The sequence below is a fragment of the Phocoena phocoena genome, chromosome 15 (genome assembly GCF_963924675.1).
Source record: "Phocoena phocoena chromosome 15, mPhoPho1.1, whole genome shotgun sequence".
Classification (NCBI taxonomy): domain Eukaryota; kingdom Metazoa; phylum Chordata; class Mammalia; order Artiodactyla; family Phocoenidae; genus Phocoena; species Phocoena phocoena.
Window position 1 is genome coordinate 25,459,010 of NC_089233.1, and position 22,974 is coordinate 25,481,983.

General features: G+C 46.8%; 1 protein-coding gene across 4 annotated transcripts in view; it reads left to right on the forward strand.

Moving 5' to 3' along the window:
* Positions 1 to 22,974, forward strand: part of MYH11 (myosin heavy chain 11) — a 110,350-nt gene that overhangs the window by 7,408 nt on the left and 79,968 nt on the right. For all 4 annotated transcript variants that reach the window (XM_065891779.1, XM_065891780.1, XM_065891781.1 and 1 more), the window contains exon 2: positions 639 to 795. In XM_065891779.1, coding sequence (XP_065747851.1) covers positions 639 to 795 — 157 coding nt within the window. The remainder of the gene's footprint in view (positions 1 to 638; positions 796 to 22,974) is intronic.

The following is a 22,974-nucleotide window of genomic DNA, read 5'->3' on the forward strand; positions in this document are numbered from 1 at the left end:
GAGTGTGTGCTTTGTTCATGGTTGAGAGTGTGAGCTCTGGGGTTAGCAGTCGCGATTTTAGTTCCGAATTCCCCAGCAGCTGTATGACCTGGTGACAACCTCACTGAGCCTCAGTTTCCTCATCTGTCAAATGGGCAGCAGGGAAATCATAGTGTCCCTGTCACAGGGTGGATGTGAGGATTAAAGAAGACGACGACTGTGAAGTGCTTAGCTCAGTGGCCGGCACACAGTAGATGCTCCAGAAGAGGTAGATGTTATTTAAGCCCGCGAGGCTCAGGGAGGTGAAGCAACAGTGGTGAGAGTGGAGCTGGGATCTGAGCGCAGAACTTATAAACTATAACACAGGTGCCCTAGAAATCCAGTCTTGCCCCTTGCTCCTCTTCCCCTGTATCCAGAGTCAGTGATGCCAAGAGGTTCCCACTAGGACTCTGAGCCTCAGTTTCCCCATCTCTAAAATGAGACTCTGAGCGCATCTGTCTAAGGCTGCCACTGTGAGGATGAAGTGAGAAAATGCACACGGTGGTGCTCAGACAGTGCAGGCCGTGGTGGGTGTTCTTACGGCTGGACCCCATGGGCTGTTTGTCCAAGCTCTCGTCCCTGCTGGGTTCTGGAAATAAGATGGGTTCTCTGTTTGGCAGACGTACTCGGGCCTCTTCTGCGTGGTGGTGAACCCCTACAAGCAGCTGCCCATCTACTCGGAGAAGATCATCGACATGTACAAGGGCAAGAAGCGGCACGAGATGCCCCCCCACATCTACGCAATCGCCGACACGGCCTACCGGAGCATGCTGCAAGGTGAGCCGCCCGTGGGTGCATGGAGCTCCTCCTCCTCCAGGGAGCCCACCAGGGCTGCTTACAGTCACTCCCCGGGCCCCTCCTGTCCTGCCTGACTGCAGTTCTCGCCAAGAATGCGGAGTTTGGCAGGCAGCACTGGGCCTCAGGAGGGCTGTGACTGAAAAAGGGAAAAAGCAAACTAAACATCTGTGTTTGCGCCCGGGAGGGCAAAGGAGGGCAGATAGCTTGGGCAAATATGGGCATGGGCCCGCTCTGGCTTCCGCTCCAGAGCTCGCTCGCCCTGGGCAGGCCAGCTATCTGGAAAATGGTAGGATGCTCTCACCTGGGAAGGGAAGTGGGTGGGGAACAGCCCTGGGGCTGAGCCAATCAGATGTGGATTTGCAACCAGCTGTCACTCACACCCTGCGGGATCCTATGCAAATGTCTTTTCATCTCCAGCCTCAGTTTTCTAATCTGTGAAAAGAGAGTGATAGGATCCATCTCTCAGCTTGTGGTGAAGATTGTAAAACAGGCTTTTCCACACTGAAGACCTTTGCATATTACCTCCATGTTTATGTATTATTGCTATCATTAATAACTTTTACTGAGGTAGAACATAACAGTAGAATGCAAAAAGTGTACAAATTCAGTGTCCAGCATAAAATTAATTTTTACATGTCTACAGTTGTTTAATCACCACCCAGACCAAGATGGGAAATAGTTCCAGAAAGTTCCCTCATGCCTCTTCCCATAAATGGAATACCTCCTCGTATAAATGGATCTGGTCTTGAGATACAGGAGTTCTGCCCTCTTTACACTTGGGAAAGGGCAACAGAAAAGAGCTTTGGCAGTTTTAAAGCTGTGCACAATTGTTATGTGATTTTTAGGTGCGAATAGTCTAGAGGTTGTAAGCTGGCAACTGGTAGGCTGGATCCAGCCCTCAGATAAGTTTGGTTTGGTCACGTGGAGTTTTTTATTTTTATTTTTTTTAACATCTTTATTGGAGTATAATTGCTTTATAATGGTGTGTTAGTTTCTGCTTTATAACAAAGTGAATCAGTTATACATATACATATGTTCCCACATCTTTTCCCTCTTGCGTCTCCCTCCCTCCCACCCTCCCTATCCCACCCCTCTAGGTGGTCACAAAGCACTGAGCTGATCTCCCTGTGCTATGTGGCTGCTTCCCACTAGCTATCAGTTTTACATTTGGTAGTGTATATATATATGTTCATGCCACTCTCTCACTTTGTCACAGCTTACCCTTCCCTCTCCCCATATCCTCAAGTCCGTTCTCTAGTAGGTCTGTGTCTTTATTCCCCTCTTACCCCTAAGTTCTTCATGACCTTTTTTTTTTTCTTAGATTCCATATATATGTGTTAGCATACAGTATTTGTTTTTCTCTTTCTGACTTACTTCACTCTGTATGACAGACTCTAGGTCCATCCACCTCACTACAAATATCTCAATTTCATTTCTTTTTATGGCTGAGTAATATTCCATTGTATATATGTGGCACATCTTCTTTATCCATTCATCCGATGATGGACACTTAGGTTGCTTCCATGTCCTGGCTATTGTAAATAGAGCTGCAATGAACATTTTGGTACATGACTCTTTTTGAATTATGGTTTTCTCAGGGTATATGCCCAGTAGTGGGATTGCTGGGTCGTATGGTAGTTCTATTTGTAGTTTTTTAAGGAACCTCCATACTGTTCTCCACCACATGGAGTTTTAAGGATACCTAAATTAGTTGCCAACTTTTAAAAATTTGGAGATTGTACATAAAAAGCCAGATTTCTAGGTTGTTTTGAAAGTATTGGAACGTCTGGCAACATGTGATCCCACCTGTCAGCTGCCCCTTTAGAGGGGGTATGAGTTCTCCAGTTCCCCAGTTCTCACCTGGCCTGATGCACTTGTTTGTGTTAACTGCCTGGCCCCTGTGTTTGACTTTGCAACCCCTGGAATATCTTCCTCCAGGAATGTTCTGAGTTGGGAATTGAAAGGAGCCCAGTTTTGGAAGCTCCTGAGGGCAGAGATCCAGATGTGCCTAGGAGATATAACCCCCCAAGGTAGAGGGACTCAGGTATAAGTTCCCCAAAGGTTACTGACAGGGTTAGCCAAACCCCACAGGTGTGACTCAAGCTGGACCACTCCAGACGAGAGACTACCATTACCTCCAAAGGCCAGAATATGGAGCCTTGCAAAGAGGGCTGTGGAGATAAAATCTCAGGTTTTAAAGTGATGACTTTTGGAGTTAGGTATGTGTTTTTGTGGAAAAAAATCATTTGTGGTCTCTCTTCATGGAAAAGTATAAAATGGTGGTTCACACACCTCTTTGCGAAGCTGAACATCACAAAGCTACAGTGCTTGTATCATTTGGGGTGCTTTTGCTTGCGAGAAACATAGCAACCAATTAAAGTTGCTTAAACAACGGGAATTTATTACCTCACATAGCAAATAGTCTGAAGGTTGATGATTTCAGGCTTAGCTAATTCAGCAGCTCAAAACCAGACTTTTTTGGAATTTTCTTGGCTACTTCCTTATGGTCACAAGATGGCAGCCATAGCTCCAGGCATCACATCCTCATGTGATAATATCCAAAAGCATGAAGGACGTGGAGGGTTAGGTTTTTTTCCTATGTCTCTTTTTTATCAGAGAGGAAAACCTTTTCCAGAAGCTTCTCAGCAGGCATCCCTTATGCCTGATTGGCTAAAACTTGGTCACATGCCAACCTTTAAACCAATCATTGGCAAAGAGGACTGGAACATTTATGATTGGTTTGGACTATTCCTGGTTCTTTCCTGGAGCTGAGGGAGCTCCCACTAAGCACATTTTATCTGAATACCAGAATGAAAGAAAATTTCGTTAGCAAAGAGGAAGAGGGGAGTGACAGTGAAGCACTGCCATAGTGCTCTTAAAATATATATGTGTAACTTTAAAAAAAACTTGAATCTTATATATTGATTCTAGAAAAAGTAAAACATATATTTAAGCAAAAGAGAATATACCAGCACCCATAATTCTATCACCCAGAGATCACCACCATTAACATTTTGCTATGAAACCTTCATACGCTAACTGAGCTGAATGGCATGAAATGAAGGACGTTTTGACTATCTGAAAATAATTGGTTCCAGAAAAAAAATCACTTAAAACAGGCACTGTAGATTAAGGGGGAAGGGGGCTTGACGGACTTGAAAAATGACACTGCAAATTATGAACACAGACTTATTTATTTTACGTGTAATAGGAATTTGGTGGTAATTTCAACTAGATGCTAATTCTTAGATTGAGTATAAAATTAATTCATTTTTTTGCCTTAAGTTTTTTTTGGACAGAACCATGTGAGAGCATAAGACACCATTCTCATGTCATGCTTGATTTCTGCAGTGTAGGGTAAGAGGATAATTTTTGCATACTTATTGGAGAGATCACCACTTTTGCCACGGGCTTTTACTTATTTGGCGTTTAGCACAGTGCCTCAAAGCCCCTGTTATGTTACTTTTCCCGATGACTCTCTGATATTTGGTTGTGAATTGATCTGACTTTCTGTGGCCTTTCAGAGGGCATGGACATGTGACATTGCACCTTCAGGGAAATCAACAGTTTTGCAGAGCTGCCACTTCGTTGTGTTTGTATCAAGACAATGGATGTTGACACCCAGTAGTTGGCAAGGTGAAGCCTTTGAGTCGGAGGGCAACAGTGATGCAGACCAGAGAAAGATGTTTCAGTGGGGTCTGATTTCCTAAATAGTCGTCTCATTGAAGAATATTTTTGTGTTGTGATAACTTTCATCTCTCTAGACAACTTCCCATCCATGGGGCAATGTTATACTCTATACCGGGACCCCTGGGGCTGATAACATTTCATTCCTTTTAGGCTCTATGTTTTAACACAGAATTATATAGCGAAATATAAAATTACTTAGAAATTTCAGGGTCTTCCCTGGTGGCACAGTGGTTAAGAATCCGCCTGCCAATGCAGGGGACACGGGTTCATTCCCTGGTCCGGGAAGGTCCCACATGCCACAGAGCAACTAAGCCCTGCACCACAACTACTGAGCCTGCGCTCTAGAGCCTGCGAGCCACTACTAAGCACTCGTGCCACAGCTACTGAAGCCTGCACACCTAGGGCCCCTGCTCCGCAACAAGGAGAAGCCACCGCAATGAGGATCCCGCGCACCACAACGAAGAGCAGCCCGCACTCGCCGCAACTAGAGAAAGCTCACGCACAGCAACGAAGACCCAACACAGCCAAAAACAAATAAATAAATTAATTAATTTTAAAAAATAAAATTTGAAATTTCAAACCTCAAGAGAAAATGACAGCCATGAGCTCACAGAACCATAAAAGATAAGCTCTTTTTAGATTAAATGTTAATCAACAGCTGCTACGTATGTATTCCTTTTGGCCTTACCTGGTGCTTCCTGGCAAATTAGTTATGATAGACTCCAATGGAAAAAAATCCCTCCCCCCCAAGAAAAAATCAAGGAGAAAAATATAGGCTTGGGAAAAATAATTTTTTTTCTTTAGAAAGTGGGAATTTGGTTTCTGTGAAGGAAAATGTGGGCTCGGTTTGTGACTCTATTGGTGAATGTTGCTATCCCAGGCTGTACAGTCATTTGGCTTGAATCATGCTGGACTTTCTGTCTTGGAGGTGTCAAGCTAGCAGCTGTGGCCTCCTCCTCAAGTCCTCTGTGGAACAGGCTGGAGTGTGACGAAGTGGGGTTGGGAAGGGGTGGAGAACACGTTCACTGAATACAGAATGAAATGTTTAAAATATGTGACGTAGATGCTTAAGTTCCCGAGGACCCCTAAACTCCATAAAACCCACAAACTCCATCCTTGTCTGCCTGCTCATCACTGAATCTCTGGCATGTTTGCTGGTGCCTGGCGTGGAGTAGCTGCTCCGTTAATATTTGTGATGAATGAAGGAAGAACTCTTAGAGTTGTTTAAAGAAAAGAACCAACCAGGGTCAGGATGGGGGCGGGGGTTGTCTTAGAGGGATGGGGAGTTACAAGCCTTGATGGCTTACTAAGAGGGGAAAGGGGATCTGGGGTGGCGTTCTGGCTGAGAATAGTAACAGGGGAGTTGGGAATATGGTAGGGGATTTCTAAGACATAATTTACTGACTACCCCCTCCTCAAAGGAAGCCAAGCCCCTGGGGAAGAAGAGAATGGGAGAAGTAGGCATTTAAAGATGCAGCTTATATATGTGTATGTGTACATGATGGCGTGTTTACATTTCCCAATTTTTTTCTTTTTTTTGGAGAGATGATAGATTAAATTCAAAAGCTGAAAATTCTCACCTTTCAACCCTTGTGCACTAGACGCCTAATTTCCCTCCCCAGAGATAACCGTGGTTTCTAGTTTATTAGATATTCTCCTAGAGATATTTTCTGCACGTGTGTGCAGATACATATCTATTTCCCTCTCCCCAAGATTTCCCCACAAATAGTAACATTCCATATGCACCGTTCTATAGGCTGCTAGAGTATTACATGCCTAAAGGGATTCTTTGTTCCTTTTTTCCATTTTTAGTTTTTATTTTTAGTGACGGTATATGTGAAGATGATTCAGAGTCAATTCCTCAAGGCTTATTAAGGAAAATAGCCCTCCTTTGTTGCTTCTCTACTTTCCTCTTCTCCAGGGGTATCCATTATCAACCCTTTAACTGATTTTTGGATAGTTACCTCTGTAATCACTAAAAAACTTGAGTATATTGCTCATATCTTAATTTTTCCCCTGTTTTAGTCAATAGCCTATTGACTTTTCTTTTTTTTTTTTTTTTTTGCGGTACACGGGCCTCTCACTGTTGTGGCCTCTCCTGTTGCGGAGCACAGGCTCTGGACGCGCAGGCTCAGCGGCCATGGCTCACGGGCCCAGCCACTCCGCAGCATGTGGGATCTTCCCGGACTGGGGCACGAACCCGTGTTCCCTGCATCGGCAGGCGGACTCTCAACCACTGCGCCACCAGGGAAGCCCTAGCCTATTGACTTTTCATCATGGAACATGAGGATTTAGCTCAGTCACTCCTTTGCTTTGCGCCTCCTGTCTCCTCCCAGCACACATGCATTTGCGCCCTATCTCATAGAATCCCAACATAGTTTTGTATTAACTTTGATGAAAACTATATTCAGAGTTTACATTATTATGACTGTGTAGATGCTCTTCACAGCTGAGCTCTGCGCTGTCTTGTGATTGCTTTTCCAGTACAATTATTCTTTTCCCTGGAGTTAGTAATTGCCTTTTTTTCCCCAACTTGATTATCTATGTACTTAATCACTAATTCTACCTCAAATTTTCCTTCAAAATATGTTAATCTCCTTCTAATATGTCTAGCTATGTGTTCAAGATCCTATTGATAGCTTCTCCATGAAGGTGATCGCTACTGGAGTCTTCTGACCTGCCCTGGCTACCTTCTATGACTGGTAGCTGACATTTGGGATCTTCTTTATCATTCTTGGAATACCCTTCAATGCTCTCATGGTGGATTCCTTGTTTCCTAGTTTCCAGGTCTTCTTCCTTGATTTACTCCCTGTTTAAATGGAACACTTTCTCTAGTAGCTTCTCAAGAAAGGATGTGTGTGAGGCAAATTGAGATCTTGCATATCTGAAAGTCTTGATGCTTCTCTAATATTTAAGGGCAATTTAGCTGGTTTTAAATTTTTAAGCAAGAAATAGTTTTCTTTCAGAAGTTTTAAGGCATTGCTTCATTAGCTTTGAGATTCAGTTTCATTTTTGAGGAGATAAAAGCCAATCTGGGGCTTCCCTGGTGGCTCAGTGGTTGAGAGTCCGCCTGCCGATGCAGGGGACACGGGTTCGTGCCCCGATCCGGGAAGATCCCACATGCCGCGGAGCGGCTGGGCCCATGAGCCATGGCCGCTGAGCCTGCGCGTCTGGAGTCTGTGCTCCGCAACGGGAGAGGCCCACAACAGTGAGAGGCCCGCGTACAGAAAAAAAAAAAAAAAAACCCGATCTGATTCTTGATCCTTTGTGTATGACCAGTTTTTTCTCCTTCTCTGGAAGCTTTTTTTTTTTTTTTTTTTCCCCTGACTCTTCTTTATCCCCCTGTTTATGATGGTGGAATCTGGCATGTGTCTGTTTTCACCCATTGTGCTGGAGACTGAGTGGACCCTCATAATCTATAAACTCACGTCCTTAAATTCTGGGAAATTTTTGTGAATTACGTCCTTAATGATTTCTTTCTCTTTGTATTCTCTCTCCTGTTTTTTTTCTAGATGTTTTCTTATTTTCATAATGGAATTCCTAGATTGTTTTTATGATTTTCATCTTTCTCGTCTCATTTATATTCTGGGCAGTTACCTCAACTTTATCTTATGAACCTTCCATTGAGTTTTCAATTACTGCTTTCATTAAAAAAAAAAAATTCCAAGAGCTTTGTTTTGTTTCCTGAATGTTTCTTTCTTATAACATTCTTTTTTCCATGTATGTCCCTTTTCTTGGAGGGTACTTTTCTACAGGTAGGTCTCTGTTTCCTCCAAGAGGCATATTTTCTTTTTTATTTGTTTTAATTTATGTTTGTCTTATTAGTGGCTTTCTTCAGATGCTCAGTGAATTACTGGCTGTCCATTCATCTGGGATGCTTTAATGCATGGGCACCAAACAGTTGATGGCAGCTCTGTGCTTGCAGGAGGAGCTTGCTCATGATGGGCCTGGCTATGGGCGGGTGAAGCTGGGCTGCTCCATTGGGGCACTTCTGCTATATCTTTCAGGCTTTTTTCTTGGGCTGATGAGATTCTTCCGAGAAGACTTGTGCAATCTTCTGCCTGGAGGAGAAATATCTGTCTACCATCATTTTGAGGGTCTAGTTGAGAAGAGGCTGAGGGTTTCAAACTGTGGGATCAAACTTGCGTGTTATTCTCCTGCTGTCAGTATGGTCCCTGGTGTCCCCCAAGACAGAGACCCTCTATTTCTTCCTCTCCAGAGAATAAATCTGCCCCCCTTCTGTGGGTTGTGGGAAGGGCAGTCACTTGACTGCAGGGGTGTAGAAGGTATCTGGAGTATCTAGCAGCTTCTCAAACAGACATTCGATCAGTCCTTGTGGGGGTTTTTTCCCCTGTACCCACTTCCCAAGGCCCTGGGGGCTGCCAATTACTGAGGTTTGGGGCTGGAGGCAGGGGGCTGTGCTTCTCCACTTTCCCCACCACCAGCTTAGACTTCTCTCCTGGGACTGTCATCACTCATACTGTTTGCTGGCTTCCCAGGTTGTGCTGCTGTTCTCTCCTCTCCTGTTCATTTGAACGGCTTCATGTGTTTTTGAAAAACCCCTTTACTGTCACTTTAGTACGGTTTGGGGAGGAAGAAACGCTAAATACCTGTGTTCAACCCACTATCTTTTTTTAGCATCTTTATTGGAGTATAATTGCTTTACAATGGTGTGTTAATTTCTGCTGTATCACAGAGTGAATCAGTTATACATACATATATCCCCATATCCCCTCCCTCTTGCATCACCCTCCCACCCTCCCTATCCCACCCCTCTAGGTGGTCACAAAGCACTGAGCTGATCTCCCTGTGCTATGTGGCTGCTTCCCACTAGCTATCTATTTTACATTTGGTAATGTATGTATGTCCATGCCACTCTCTCACTTCGTCCCAGCTTACCCTTCCCCCTCCCCATGTCCTCAAGTCCATTCTCTACGTCTGCATCTCTATTCCTGTCCTGCCCCTAGGTTCTTCAGAACCATTTTTTTTAGATTCCATATATATGTGTTAGCATGCGGTATTTGTTTTTCTCTTTCTGACTTACTTCACTCTGTATGACAGACTCTAGGTCCATCCACTTCACTACAAATAACTCAATTTTGTTTCTTTTTATGGCTGAGTAACAGTCCATTGTATATATGTGACACATCTTCTATATCCATTCATCTATCGATGGACACTTAGGTTGCTTCCATGTCCTGGCTGTTGTAAATAGTGCTGCATTGAATATTGTGGTACATGACTCTTTTTGAATGATTGTTTTCTCAGGGTATATGCCCAGTAGTGGGATTGCTGGGTCGTATGGTAGTTCTATTTTTAGTTTTTTAAGGAACCTCCATACTGTTCTCCATAGTGGCTGTATCAATTTACATTCCCATCAACAGTGCAAGAGGGTTCCCTTTTCTCCACGCCCTCTCCAGCATTTATTGTCTGTAGATTTTGTGATGATGGCCATTCTGGCTGGTGTGAGGTGATACCTCATTGTAGTTTTGATTTGCATTTCTCTAATGATTAGTGATGCTGAGCATCCTTTCATGTGTTTGTTGGCAATCTGTATATCTTCTTTGGAGAAATGTCTATTTAGGTCTTCTGCCCATTTTTGGATTGGATTGTTTGTTTTTTTGATACTGAGCTGCATGAGCTGCTTGTATATTTGGGAGATTAATCCTTTGTCAGTTGCTTCGTTTGCAAATATTTTCTCCCATTCTGAGGGTTGTCTTTTCATCTTGTTTATGGTTTCCTTTGCTGTGGAAGAGCTTTTAAGTTTCATTAGGTCCCATTTGTTTATTTCTGTTTTTATTCCCTTTCTCTAGGAGGTGAGTCAAAAAGGATCTTGCTGTGATTTTTGTCATAGAGTGTTCTGCCTATGTTTTCCTCTAAGAGTTTAATAGTGTCTGGTCTTACATTTAGGTCTTTAATCCATTTTTGGTTTAGTTTTGTGTATGGTGTTAGAGAGTGTTCTAATTTCATTCTTTTACATGTAGCTGTCCAGTTTTCCCAGCACCACTTATTGAAGAGGCTGTCTTTTCTCCATTGTATATTCTTGCCTCCTTTATCAAAGATAAGGTGACCATATGTGCGTGGGTTTATCTCTGGGCTTTCTATCCTGTTCCATTGATCTATATTTCTGTTTTTGTGGCAGTACCATACTGTCTTGATTACTGTAGCTTTGTAGTATAGTCTGAAGTCTAGGAGCCTGATTCCTCCAGCTCCCTTTTTCTTTCTCAAGATTGCTTTGGCTATTCAGGGTCTTTTGTGTTTCCATACAAATTGTGTGATTTTTTTGTTCTAGTTCTGTGAAAAATGCCAGTGGTATTTTGATAGGGATTGCATTGAATCTGTAGATTGCTTTGGGTAGTATAGTCATTTTCACAATTCAACCCACTATCTTTTGATGGAAATTCTCTCACACCTTCTTTTCCAAAGAAGCAATAATGGTGATAGTGGATTTTTATTGTGTGCTTCCTATATGCACAGGGCTTTCCAGGAATAATCTCCATTCATCCTTCCCACAAACCCACAAGGGAGACAGGATCAGATTAGAACCTTTAAATTAAGCCCTGAAACTATTACAGTGCCCACACATGTAATCCATAATAAAAAGAACACTAAACTATAAAGTAATGAAAGCCAACAAAGTTTTAAGTTTTCCCATGACATTTACTATGATAGTTTTTAAGACGTAGCAAATATTGACTCATTTGAAATGTTCTTTATTTTTACCTTCCTCCCTTCCTTTGCTTGTGGACCTACGTTTACGTGACTGGTCAGATAATCCAACCCTGGAGGCAGGTGCTATTTTTAGCCCCATTTTATTGCTGGGGAAACTGAGGCTCAGGGAGGTGAAGAACTTGACACATGAGTATCACAGTGGATTTGAACTTGGTTTATCAGACTGCAAAGCCCAGGGCTTGCTGGACAAGTGGGTGATGGTGAGCTGCTGCACAGGCCCATCCTGCCCCATGGAAGGCTGTTTGCTCCTGCAGGGCTGTCTCCTTATATCTCAGGGGGTTAGTGTTGAGGACCCAGCACTTGGGAAGCTGATGTTAGTGACTTCAGCAAATTAGCATGAGTGTGGGGAAAGCATCACCAAAGCTTTCCTGACAAAATCCACTTTGGATCTCCCACCGCCCCTCTGTGGGTCCCTGGGGTGAGGGACAGTGTGAAAGGCAGATGAGATTTCATTCTGAGGATGAGAGGAACTGTCAGGATCTGTCACTGGAAGTGTTGTGTCCTCACCTAATTAGCACCAAATGGCCACTCTCAGGGGATTAAAGAAAAAAACAACAGCTACAGACCTTTATCAGCCCAGGCTCTTGGCTGAACCCTCTTCAGGCTGCGGAGAGGTCTGTGGGAGTGGAGTGATCCAAACTCCGCTCTCTGCTTTGCAAGTTCCCACACTCAGTCTGAACCCTCTGTCCATGGCCGGCAGGCACTGGGGGGCTGGCTCGTGCTCCCCCAACTCCCAAGGGGTTCCCCTGTAAGCTCAGCAGAGACAGGAAGGGCAGTGATGTGCATTGGGCTCACTGCCCCGTAGATCCTGCCTCCCTTGGCCGTTGCCGGTCCCCTGCAGGACAGCCTCCCCATTTGACAGACTGAAGAAACTGAGGCTCAGAGCACCGAGTGGCTTGGCCCCCGAGCTGAGTGTCAAACCTGGCAACGTCACCTTTTGCCACCCTAGAAACATTCTCTGAGGCAGTATGGTAGATAGTGTAGTGCTGTTACCCCCATTTAACAGATGAGGAAACTGAGGCCCCCAAAGGCTAAAGGACTGGCTTAGGCCTTATAATTAGAAAGGGTTGAACTTGGCCTGATACCCTGTCCTCCTGGGACAGAATCACTGCCGTCTGTAACCACTTCACTGGCTCACTGTTGTAGAGGACAGAGAGGATAGAGTGGTAATGATAAAAAAGCTAATAGTAATAGCACTTATTATGCTTTTGAATGGGCTTTGGGTATTTTTAAGCTCTTTGTGTGTCCAGTCTCATTTATTTTCACATCCTTGGAATGTGTGGGTTTTTATCCCTTCCTGGTGAGGAAACTGATGCTCTGAGTTGCCTAAGAGGTGGAGCCGGGAAGTAATTCCAAGTCATTTTGCTCTTGAGACTGTGTTCCTGTGACACATCCCCAGGGAGGGGACCGGTTGCATGCTTCTCTGCCTCTTAGAGACTCTGCTGCCGCTCTCTGCTCAGCATCTGGCCTGGCGGTGTGAGGGATGCTGGCAGCTCCATCTGTCTGGCCCCGTCTGGTTGGCCCTCTGAGGTATCATGAGAAGATCACGTTCTTAGGTAGGAAATGAGGAAGAAGGATCATCTGATTCTGATGAGCATTTTACGGACTGTCCATGGTGTCTCACACAGATGGGAAAGAGCTAAGGAGAATTAAATTTTTGAAATAAGCAGTAAATATTGAGTTGGAGAAGCAGATATGCTTAAGGGAGTGGATTTGGGAAGTTCTGGCTGCCACTTGGTGATGGTGTGTTCCTCTTGGGCTATGCATGCTCCAGCCTCCTGGCTCTGTGTCCTCCCAGCCTCAGAGAGAATCTAGCTCCATGTTCCCTTTTTTGTCCAAAAGTATTGATTAAGGCCTCACTGTGGGGAGGCTTGTGGTGGGGGACACAGTCTACTGAGGGGTGCAGATGTTAATCAAATCCAACCACAACTACATGTGTTGTCGGGAAGGTCAAGGGAGCTGTGAGGTGGACCCTGGGACCTGTCCCAGGCTGGGAGGGCAGAGGAGGCCTCCTTACGAGGTGACATGTGGGCCTAAGGGAGCTGATGGGACACACGAGGCTGTGGGGCTGGAGCAGAGAGGAGGACACAGAAAGTGGAGGTGGGAGCTGCGGCCCAGGAGGCCACCGGGAGGATATCGATCTTTGGGTACCCACGCCCCCTTAGCTGGCCAGTTCCACTATTAAAGATGCCAGAGCTTCATGCGGGTCTGGAAGAGTCCTGCTGGGGTCCAGCACAAGCTCTCAGAGTACCTCTGCCCACCGAGAATCTCTTCCTCCCCACGCTGCCGGGGGGAGGAGGGTGGAGAGAGGAAAGCCTGGACTTACAGAGCAGAGGTTTAGGGAGTCACTTTGGAGCGGGTTCAAATCCCAGCTCTGCCAAGGCGCCCACTTCTCTGTGCCTCAGTTTCCTCATTTGTCCCATGAGGAGACACCTATCCCGGTGGTTGTGAGGGTTGATTTGGACAGTGCCTGGGGAGTACAGCACCAGGCAGGCAAGTGCAGGGCCTGAGCTGTCCCCTGGCTGGGCCCAGGGTGGAGGCCCAGCACTGACCTTTGGTCTGGAACCCTCCGCATCCACCTTTGTGGGTGGCATTAGGGAGGGAGCCACCTTTCAGCACTTGGTGGAGGCCAGGTCCTTCCCTGGTGGGGGGGGAGCGGTGACCCTGCGGGGACCTGGGTTTGGCCACCTCCCTCTCCACGGGTCCCACAGCAGCCTGGCGCGGGAGGGAGGAAGAGAAGCTGCCAGCCCGGGCTGCTGTCAGGCCCAGCTCGGTTTTCTCCTTTTATGGTCAGCCTGCAGGCCTCTGGCTCCCCAGCCAGAAACCACGAGCTGGTGTCGGGATCAGGCCGAAATAGCTGGTCTGTGGGGAGCTGGACGTCTCCTGGGAGACTCAGGCCTGGTGCAGGGGAGACAGCAGGGAGCCCTTTCTGTCCTTGGAAAGCTCCCCTGCACACCTGCTCATCCAAGGCCAGACCCCCAGGCCTGGGAGAAGGAGGGAAGACAGGCACGTTTGGGGCTGGGGTGTGAGATGAGGCAGACCCCAGGGCTCCGGGCCGGACAGCTCAGCCAGGCGCAGGCGGTGCTGGGATGCAGGCTCCAGCCCTGCCATCTCTGCTCTTGTGCTGTGCTCTTTCCCATCTCTGACTTCCTGTGGCCCAGGCCCTCTGCTTGGGATGCTCTGCCTCCTTGGTTCCTTTTCCCCTGTGGATTCCTACACATCCTTCTCTGTGTGGCTCAGCTGTTCTGTGGCTCAGTTGTCTGTCTCTCGGGGAGCGTTAAAACAGCCCTTCTGTAGCACTTCTGACATATACCCATTGTGGCATTTGCCCACATCTTGCAGTCCATTCTTTGCCCATCTGACCCCCACACTGGATCATAAGACTCTCAAAAGCAAAGACTAAGTAGGTCTTAGTAAACTTTGTGTTTCCAGTGCCTGACACATAGTACGGGCCCTGGACTTGTTTGCTGAGTGAATATGTGAATAAAGGAAGAAGCGCTGACTGTGGCTTCAATCTAAATTGCCTTTCTGAGAGAGAGAGAGAGATTGAGAGAGAGAAAAAATGATTGGTTGAGACTGATTCAAATCAACAAGCATTTCCTGAGTACCTACTATGTGTCAAACATGGTCCCTGCCCCCCTGGATCAGGCACAGCCCTTGGACCTCGGGAATTCATGGGCCAGTAGGAGAAGCGTTAAAGCAGTTTTGTCAAGTAAGCAAATAAATAAATAAATAATTTCAGGTGATGAAATTATACAGTTATTTTTCCCCCCTAAGGAGAAGATAAAACAGGATGATGGGATCAAGAGAAACTGAGGGGGCTTCCCTGGTGGCGCAGTGGTTGGGAGTCTGCCTGCCGATGCAGGGGACACGGGTTCGTGCCCCGGTCCGGGAGGGTCCCACATGCCACGGAGCGGCTGGGCCTGTGGGCCATGGCCGCTGGGCCTGCGCGTCCAGAGCCTGTGCTCCGCAGCAGGAGAGGCCATGGCAGTGAGAGGCCCGTGTACCACAAAAAAAAAAAAAGAGAGAGAGAGAAACTGAGGGAGTGGCTCTGAATGCATGGTGGTCAGAGGTGGCTCCATCTGAGGATGTGATATTTGAACTTGGATTTGAAAGGTGAGAAGGAGCTGGCCACATCAAGAACCAGGGAAGAGCTTTAGAGGCAGAAGGAGGAGGCAGTGCAAAGGCCCTGAGGCAGGAATGGGCACGATGTGCTAGGGAAGTGCCAAGAAGGCTGGTGTGGCTGGGGTGTAAGTGGGGGAGGGAAGTAACCAGATGAGGTTGAGAAGCAGCAGGAGCCTCCCCATAGACTATTACAAGCCCATTTAATATCAGCAACAAAGACTGTATGACATGGTCAACGCTTATAGTCAAATGTTAAATGAAAAGGACTAGAAAATCACGCCGTCGAATGGCATCAATTGTGTAAATCACTCTAAACCGCTATAAAAAATAATGAAAAGGAGATATATCCAAATATTAACCATCACAGGGTAGGGGGATTTTGTCTTTGCCAAACTTTCTGCAGTTGTTGTGTACTAATTTTGTAATCCAAATAAAAAATTAATAACATTTAAGAAAAAAACAGTTTTGTAACTGTTGAAAAATGAATAGATCTGTATGATGTTTAAGGAATCAGATCTCTTGATTTAGAGGTGGTGTAAAACTAACATTGTTGTTTTTTTTTTTTTTTTTTGTGGTAGGCGGGCCTCTCACTGCTGTGGCCTCTCCCGTTGCGGAGCACAGGCTCCGGACGCGCAGGCTCAGTGGCCGTGGCTCATGGGCCCAGCCGCTCCGCGGCATGTGGGATCTTCCCGGACCGGGGCACGAACCCGTGTCCCCTGCATCGACAGGTGGACTCTCAACCACTGTGCCACCAGGGAAGCCCACATTGTTTTTTAAAAAACTTTTATTGTGGTGTCATTTATATGCCATAAATCAATCCATTTTGATATGCAATTCACCAGTTATTGGTGAATTTACAAGGTTATGCAGCCATCACCACAATCTAAGTTTATCTTTCTATCATCCCAGAAAGAAATCTTGTGCCCACTTGTGGCCTCTTATAGTGACTCCCCCATTCCCACTCCCAGTTCCACCCCATCACTACCTACCTTCTGTCTCCATAGATTTACCTCTTCTGGATATTTAGTAGAAATGGAGTGAATGACACAACATGTGGTATTTTGTGACTGACTTCTTTTACCTAGCATAATGTCTTCAAGGTTCATCCCTGTTGTAGCCTGTATCAGTGCTTCATTCCTTTTTATGGCTCAGTAATACTCTATTGTATAGATAGACCACATTTTGTTTATCCATTTACCAGTTGGACATTTGTATTGTTTCTACTCTTTGGTAAAGTAGCATAATTTTTACTAAGATGAAAAAGAAATATTCTGCCTGTCATATTAAGGGAAAATGGTCCATTATCATTCCAAATAATCCTTTTCTCCTAAAAAGTATTGAGGTGAAACAATGATCATGGTGAGGTTAAGTGCTATGATGGAGGGAATCTTTGGACTATGGGAGCCAGGGTCACCACTAGAACAGGTGGTACCTTTATAGAATTAGAAAAAGGTACCCTTTTCTCAAGGCATCTTTCTTCCGTCCGCTGAAAGATGGTTGTAATAAATATACAAATCTACAGTGACCAGTGTGAATGGTTCTCCCTTAGAGTTATGCAGTGTACGACTCATACCACTGTCCATGGCAGCCCTGGGGGTGATGTAGAGTAAAAAGGCCCCCACCTTAGCTCTAGGGAGGTATGGAGTCAGAAAAAGTATCATAGAGGAGGTGACTCTCAGGGTGACATTTCAAGAATGGATTAGGGTATATACCCCAAAGAATTGAAAACAGGTGCTCAAAAACTTGTACTTGAACGTTCATAGCACCACTGTTCACAATAGCCAAAAGCTAGGAACAACCCAAACACCCATCAACAGATGAGTGGAACCATAAATGTGGTCTATCTATACATTGGAGTACTATTCAGCCATAAAAAAGAATGAAGTTCTGATACATGTTACAACGGGGGTGAACCTCAAAAACATCATGCTAAGTGAGAGAAGCCAGACACAAAAGGTCACATATTGTACAATTGTATTTGTGTGAAATGTCCACAATAAGCAAATCCATAGAGGCAGACAGCGGATTGGTGGTTGCCAGGGGTTATGGGGAGTGGGGGATGGAGAGTGACTGTTTAAGGGATATGAGGTTTTATTTGGGACTGATAGAAATGTTTTGGAACTAGACAGAAGTGTGAGTTGCATGACATTGTGAACGTACTACATGCCACTGAATTGTTCACTTTTTCATGGTTAAATTTATGTGGTGTGAATTTCACCTAAAAGGGAAAAAAAAGAGAAAAAGAGAATGGATTAGGCGGGTAGAAAAGTGATGAAGATGGTGCTCCGGGCAGAAGAAACAGTGTGTGCAAAGCTTGGGGGGGAAACTGCTTTGCACATTGAGAGAACTCTGCTCTCTCGTGTCAGACACGATCTCAAGCTCAGGGAAGGAATCAGCTAGGAAGCCCGGGGAAGTTGGTCTCCTGGGCTCCGCATGGGTCAGCAAGCAGCACCCACGCTGAGCCCTCCTGCCCATAACCAACCAGGGCACAGTTAGCTTCCCACGCTTGGAGCCGGTGTGTTTCCGATGGGAATGTCCCAGGCCGGAGGTCTCCTGGCAGCGCCCAGCATAGATCCGCCCCAGCAGCTGCCCAGCTTTTCCCTGGAGCCTGCTCCCTCTCCTGGGGACCTGGGAGGAGAGGCCTCAGGACAGGCATCTGACCCTATAAATCTCTCGTCCTCTGGATGTAGGTTTCCCAAGGCTGCTGGGAAAGACTGCCTGTCTCCCTGTAGCAGATAGATGGAGATAGCCCGTCTGTCTGTCCATCTCAAAATCACTCCTTAAAATAGTGCACGCTCGGGCTTCCCTGGTGGCGCAGTGGTTGAGAGTCCGCCTGCCGATGCAGGGGACGCGGGTTCGTGCCCCGGTCCGGGAAGATCCCACATGCCGTGGAGCGGCTGGGCCCGTGAGCCATGGCCGCTGAGCCTGCGCGTCCGGAGCCTGTGCTCCGCAACGGGAGAGGCCACAACAGTGAGAGGCCCGTGTACCGCAAAAAAAAAAAAAAAAAAAAAAATAGTGCAGGCTCTGGGCCAGCCCCAGCGGGTCCTCTCTCTGCTTGGGTGCTGATCACAGGGTGCTGGCTCCTCCATGTCTTGCCTTTCTGCCCCTTCCTGAATCCGTTTTGAACTGGTTTCCTAGTTTGCTCTGGTCCTCAGCAGACTTCTCCCTCCAGGTGGAAGTTGGAGGCACAGGCATCCATATTCCCTCGATTCCAGTCCAAGGAGCTGGGGGTCGTACCAGCACAGGGTACCTCCCTCCACAGATTTCTTGTGATGCTGACCTCTGTCTCTCTCCAGAGTGTACTGGGGAGATGAAAGTTTTACTGTTTTTATCTTGGAAGGAAATGCCACCAGCGCATGGTTGTGGGTTATCTGAGGAAGACAGAACAAAGCCGTGGCCTGGAAGCAAGGCCTCTGGGATCATACACCTCAGTTTGAGTCCCCGCCTGCCACTTCCTAGCTGTGTGACTGTGTTCATTATCTAGGGCTGCCGTACAAATGGCTCCAAACTTGGTGGCTTAAAACAACAGGAGTTTGTTCTCTCATAGTTCGGGATGCCAGAGGTCTGAAATCAAGGTGTCATCAGGGTTGGTTCCTTCCAGAGGCCCTGAGGGAGAATCCAGTCCAGACCCTTCTCCTCTTCTGGCTTCAGGCGGCTGCCAGGTCCTCGGCATCCTCAGCTTGTAGCTGCATTCCTCCAACCTGCCTCCTCCTTCACGTGGCTTCTCCCTCTGCCTCTAATTCCCCTCTCCTTTCTCTTACAAATAAGGACACTGGTCATTGATTTAGGTCCCATCCTAAATCCAAGATGATCTCATCTGGAGATCCTTAATTAATTACATCTGTAAGACCCCTCTTCTAGATAAGGTCACCTTCTGAGTTTCCGAGTGGACATTTCTTTGGGGGCCACAGGTCAGCCCACTGCAGTGACCTCGGGCAAGTCGCCTCACTCCACTGTACTGCCCTCATTTGTAAAGTGGCCGTGGTGCCAGTGCCCAGCTCAGGGGCTGCTGTGAGGGTGGAACGGGTCACCTTGCACAGAACGAGCTCAGGGGGCCCCGCGGCACAGTGCATACTCTGGAGGTGGGCGCTGCTGGGGACGCTGCAGGCAGGCAGCTGTTTCTTTCCTCTCTTTCCTAAGTTTCATGGTCATAATGGGCTCCTTGAGAGCAATAAAGACTATTTTTACATTACCCACTTTTGGTGAGATGCGGGTACGGTCATACATACTCATAGCATAAACACGTGCGGGACAGAAGGAGATGGAGTTGAAGGGAAGTCTCCCTCCTGTGCTGGTTCTCAGTCCCTCAGACCCTCTTCTCAGGGACAACCATCGTTGGGGTGTCAAGTAGCTTCACGATATATCCAACATACACAAGTATTTGAAGATGTGTGTGTGTGTATGTGTGTACACCTTAGGTATGTATATGTGTGTGTGTGAACGTATATCCCTCTTTTTAAAGCATAAAAGGTGTAATGCTATGTCACCTAGCCTTTTATTTTTTAGCTTACTATGTCTTGGAGATTGGTCTGCGTCAGTCCATGACGATCTGCCTGGTTCTTTTCAGTGGCTGCCCAATGTGCTGCTGTGTGGCCCTACCAGATTTTTTTTTTTAATGTCTTCTATTTCTTTCTTTATTTTTGGCTGTGTTGGGTCTCCGTTGCTGCGCACGGGCTTTCTCTAGTTGCAGCGAGCGCGGGCTACTCTTCGTTGCAGTGTGCGGGCTTTTCATTGCGGTGGCTTCTCTTGTTGTGGAGCACGGGCTCTAGGCATGCAGGCTTCAGTAGTTGTGGCATGCGGGCTGTAGAGCGCAGGTTCAGTAGCTGTGGCGCATGGGCTTAGTTGCTCCGTGGCATGTGGGATCTTCCTGGACCAGGGCTCCAACCTGTGTCCCCTGCATTGGCAGGCAGATTCTTAACCACTACGCCACCAGGGAAGTCCCCAGATTTTTCTCTAAGTTAATTTTTAGTTTATATTGGAATATAGTTGATTTACAAAGTTGTGTTAGTTTCAGGTGTACAGCAAAGTGATTCAGTTATACATATGCATATATCCATTCGTTTTCAGATTCTTTTCCCATTTAGGTTATTACAGAGTATTGAATAGAGGTCCCTGTGCTGTACAGTAGGTCCTTGTTGATTATCTATTTTATATATAGTAGTGTGTATATGTTAATCCCAGTCACCCAGTTTATCCCCCCCGCCCATGCCCTACCAGATTTTAAATACCAAAATGTATTTTGCTAGTCTGCAGTTGATAGACTGGTTGAATGGTTTCTTTCCAGTCCTTTGCTTTTGCTGATATTCTTGCAGTGACCAACTTAAACGTCTGTCCTTGGGCACACGTGTGGGAGTTTCCGATGTGGCTTTCTTGAGGTTTGTGGAGCAGCCCATGAGTCGTAGCAGGAGGCAGGGATGTAGGCCTGATCGGAATCAGCACAGCTGGACCGGAAGACGGGACTTCGTGGTGATGGAGCGTCCTGATGCCAAAGGAGGGGCTGCCTCTTTCCTGTGGCCCTTCTCCCTGCGAGGGCTGCCCCTGGCCCTCGGCTCAGAGGTCAGACTTGCCTGAGGGGAGCCTCCCCAGACCCCCTGAACGTGGCCCCTGCGGGCAGCTGTGGCCCTTGCTACCAGCTCAAGGTGGAAAAAATGAGAGTGAGAAAGAGGAATGAAATAGCCTTTTGGCTCTTCTGCCTTTTGTCCTGAGGATTGGGCTCAGCCAGGCCACCAGAACGTCCATCTGTTATCTGAGGGGATAGAGGGAAGGTTGTTTGGAGACGGGCATAGGGTCCACGGAGCTTGCACAGTCATCTCATTCATCTGACCCTGGAGTGGCCCAGATCTTCTTTATGTGATGTAAATCTGCCTCCCTCTCCCACATATGGTCATGACTATCCTCTCTGGTCCCCAGTGACGCATAGGCATGGGCTATTCCAGTCCCATCCATCCTCCCATCCTTCCTTCCATCCATCCATCCATCCATCCATCCATCCATTCATCCTCCCATCCATCCATCTAACAAATATAATTGAGTACCTGCTATATGCCAGGTACTTGAGATACAGTGTTAAACAAAACAGACAAGCCCCCCTCTTCCCCAGTAAAGCTTGCTTTTCAGCACAGGGAGATAGACAAACACAAGAGGTCATTGCAGATGGCTCTAAGTGGTGTGAAGGAAATAAACAGGTTAATTGCCTGAGTGCCCTGAGGCAACTGCCTGCATCCCTGTGGACAGAGACTTAGAAAAGGCCTCTGGGAGAGTGGAAGCCCTCAAGATGATGGGAAGGCATCACCCATGTCAAAAACTGGGGAGAGAGTGTTCCAGGCAAAGGCCCTGGAAGGGAAGAGTGTGTTCTCTGTGAGGAGCAAGCGGCTGTTTAGGAGCTGAGCAGGGGTAAGGAGAGAAAGGTGCCAGTGAGGCAGCTGAGTGGGGACACATCAGGCCAGACGTCGTAGGCCATGGTGGGGAGACTGGGGACCACTGGGACTAGCCAGCTGGTTTTGACCAGGCCGTGGCTGATCTGACTCTTTTTTTTTTTTTTTGCGGTACACGGGCCTCTCACTGTTGTGGCCTCTCCCGTTGCGGAGCACAGGCTCCAGACGCGCAGGCTCAGCGGCCACGGCTCACGGGCCCAGCCGCTCCGCGGCATGTGGGATCTTCCCAGACCAGGGCACGAACCCATGTCCCCTGCATCGGCAGGCGGACTCTCAACCACTGCGCCACCAGGGAAGCCCCTGATCTGACTCTTTTAAGAAGATTTTTCTACTATAATGCAATAGCACCTCACACCTGTCAGGATGGCTGTTATCAAAAATCAGACAGTAGTTAAGTGTTGATGTGGGTGTGAAGAAACTGGAATGTTGGTGCATTGCTGGTGGGAAAGTAAACTGGTACAACCACTACGGAAAACAGTATGGTGACTCCTTGAAAAGTTCAACAGAATTGGCACATAATCCAGCAATTCTGCTTCTGAGCATATACCCCAAAGACTTGAAAGCAGGGACACCAACAGATATTTGTACACCCATGGTCATAGCAACACTATTCACAGTAGCCAAGAGATGGAAGCAACCCAGGTGTCCATCAACAGATGACTAGATAAACAAAATGGGGTGTATCCACACAATGGACATTTTGACATATGCTGCAACATGGATGAACCTTGAGGAAACTATGCTAAATGAAATAAGCCAAACACAGAAAGACAAATTCTGTGCGATTCCACTTACATGAGACTACTTAGAGTAGTCAAAAATCGTAAAGACAGAAAGTAGAATGGTGGCTGCCCGGGGCTGGAGGGAGGAGGGACTGAGGAGTTATTATTTAATGGGTATGGAGTTTTTGGGAAAATGAAAAAGATGGATGGTGGTGATGCTCGCACAACAATGTGAACATGCTTCATGCTGCTGAACTGGACACTTTAAAATGGTCTCAATGGTACATTTTATGTATGTTTTACCAAAATTTTAAAAGTTTATAAGAGAAAAAAGAAGGCCCCTCCCGCTGCCCTGTGAGAACGGCAGGGGCGTGGGCAGAAGCAGGGAGATGGGAGGGGAGGATCTGGGCCTGAAGCGATGGTTCTCAGACCAGGCGTGGCAGCGGTGATGGGAT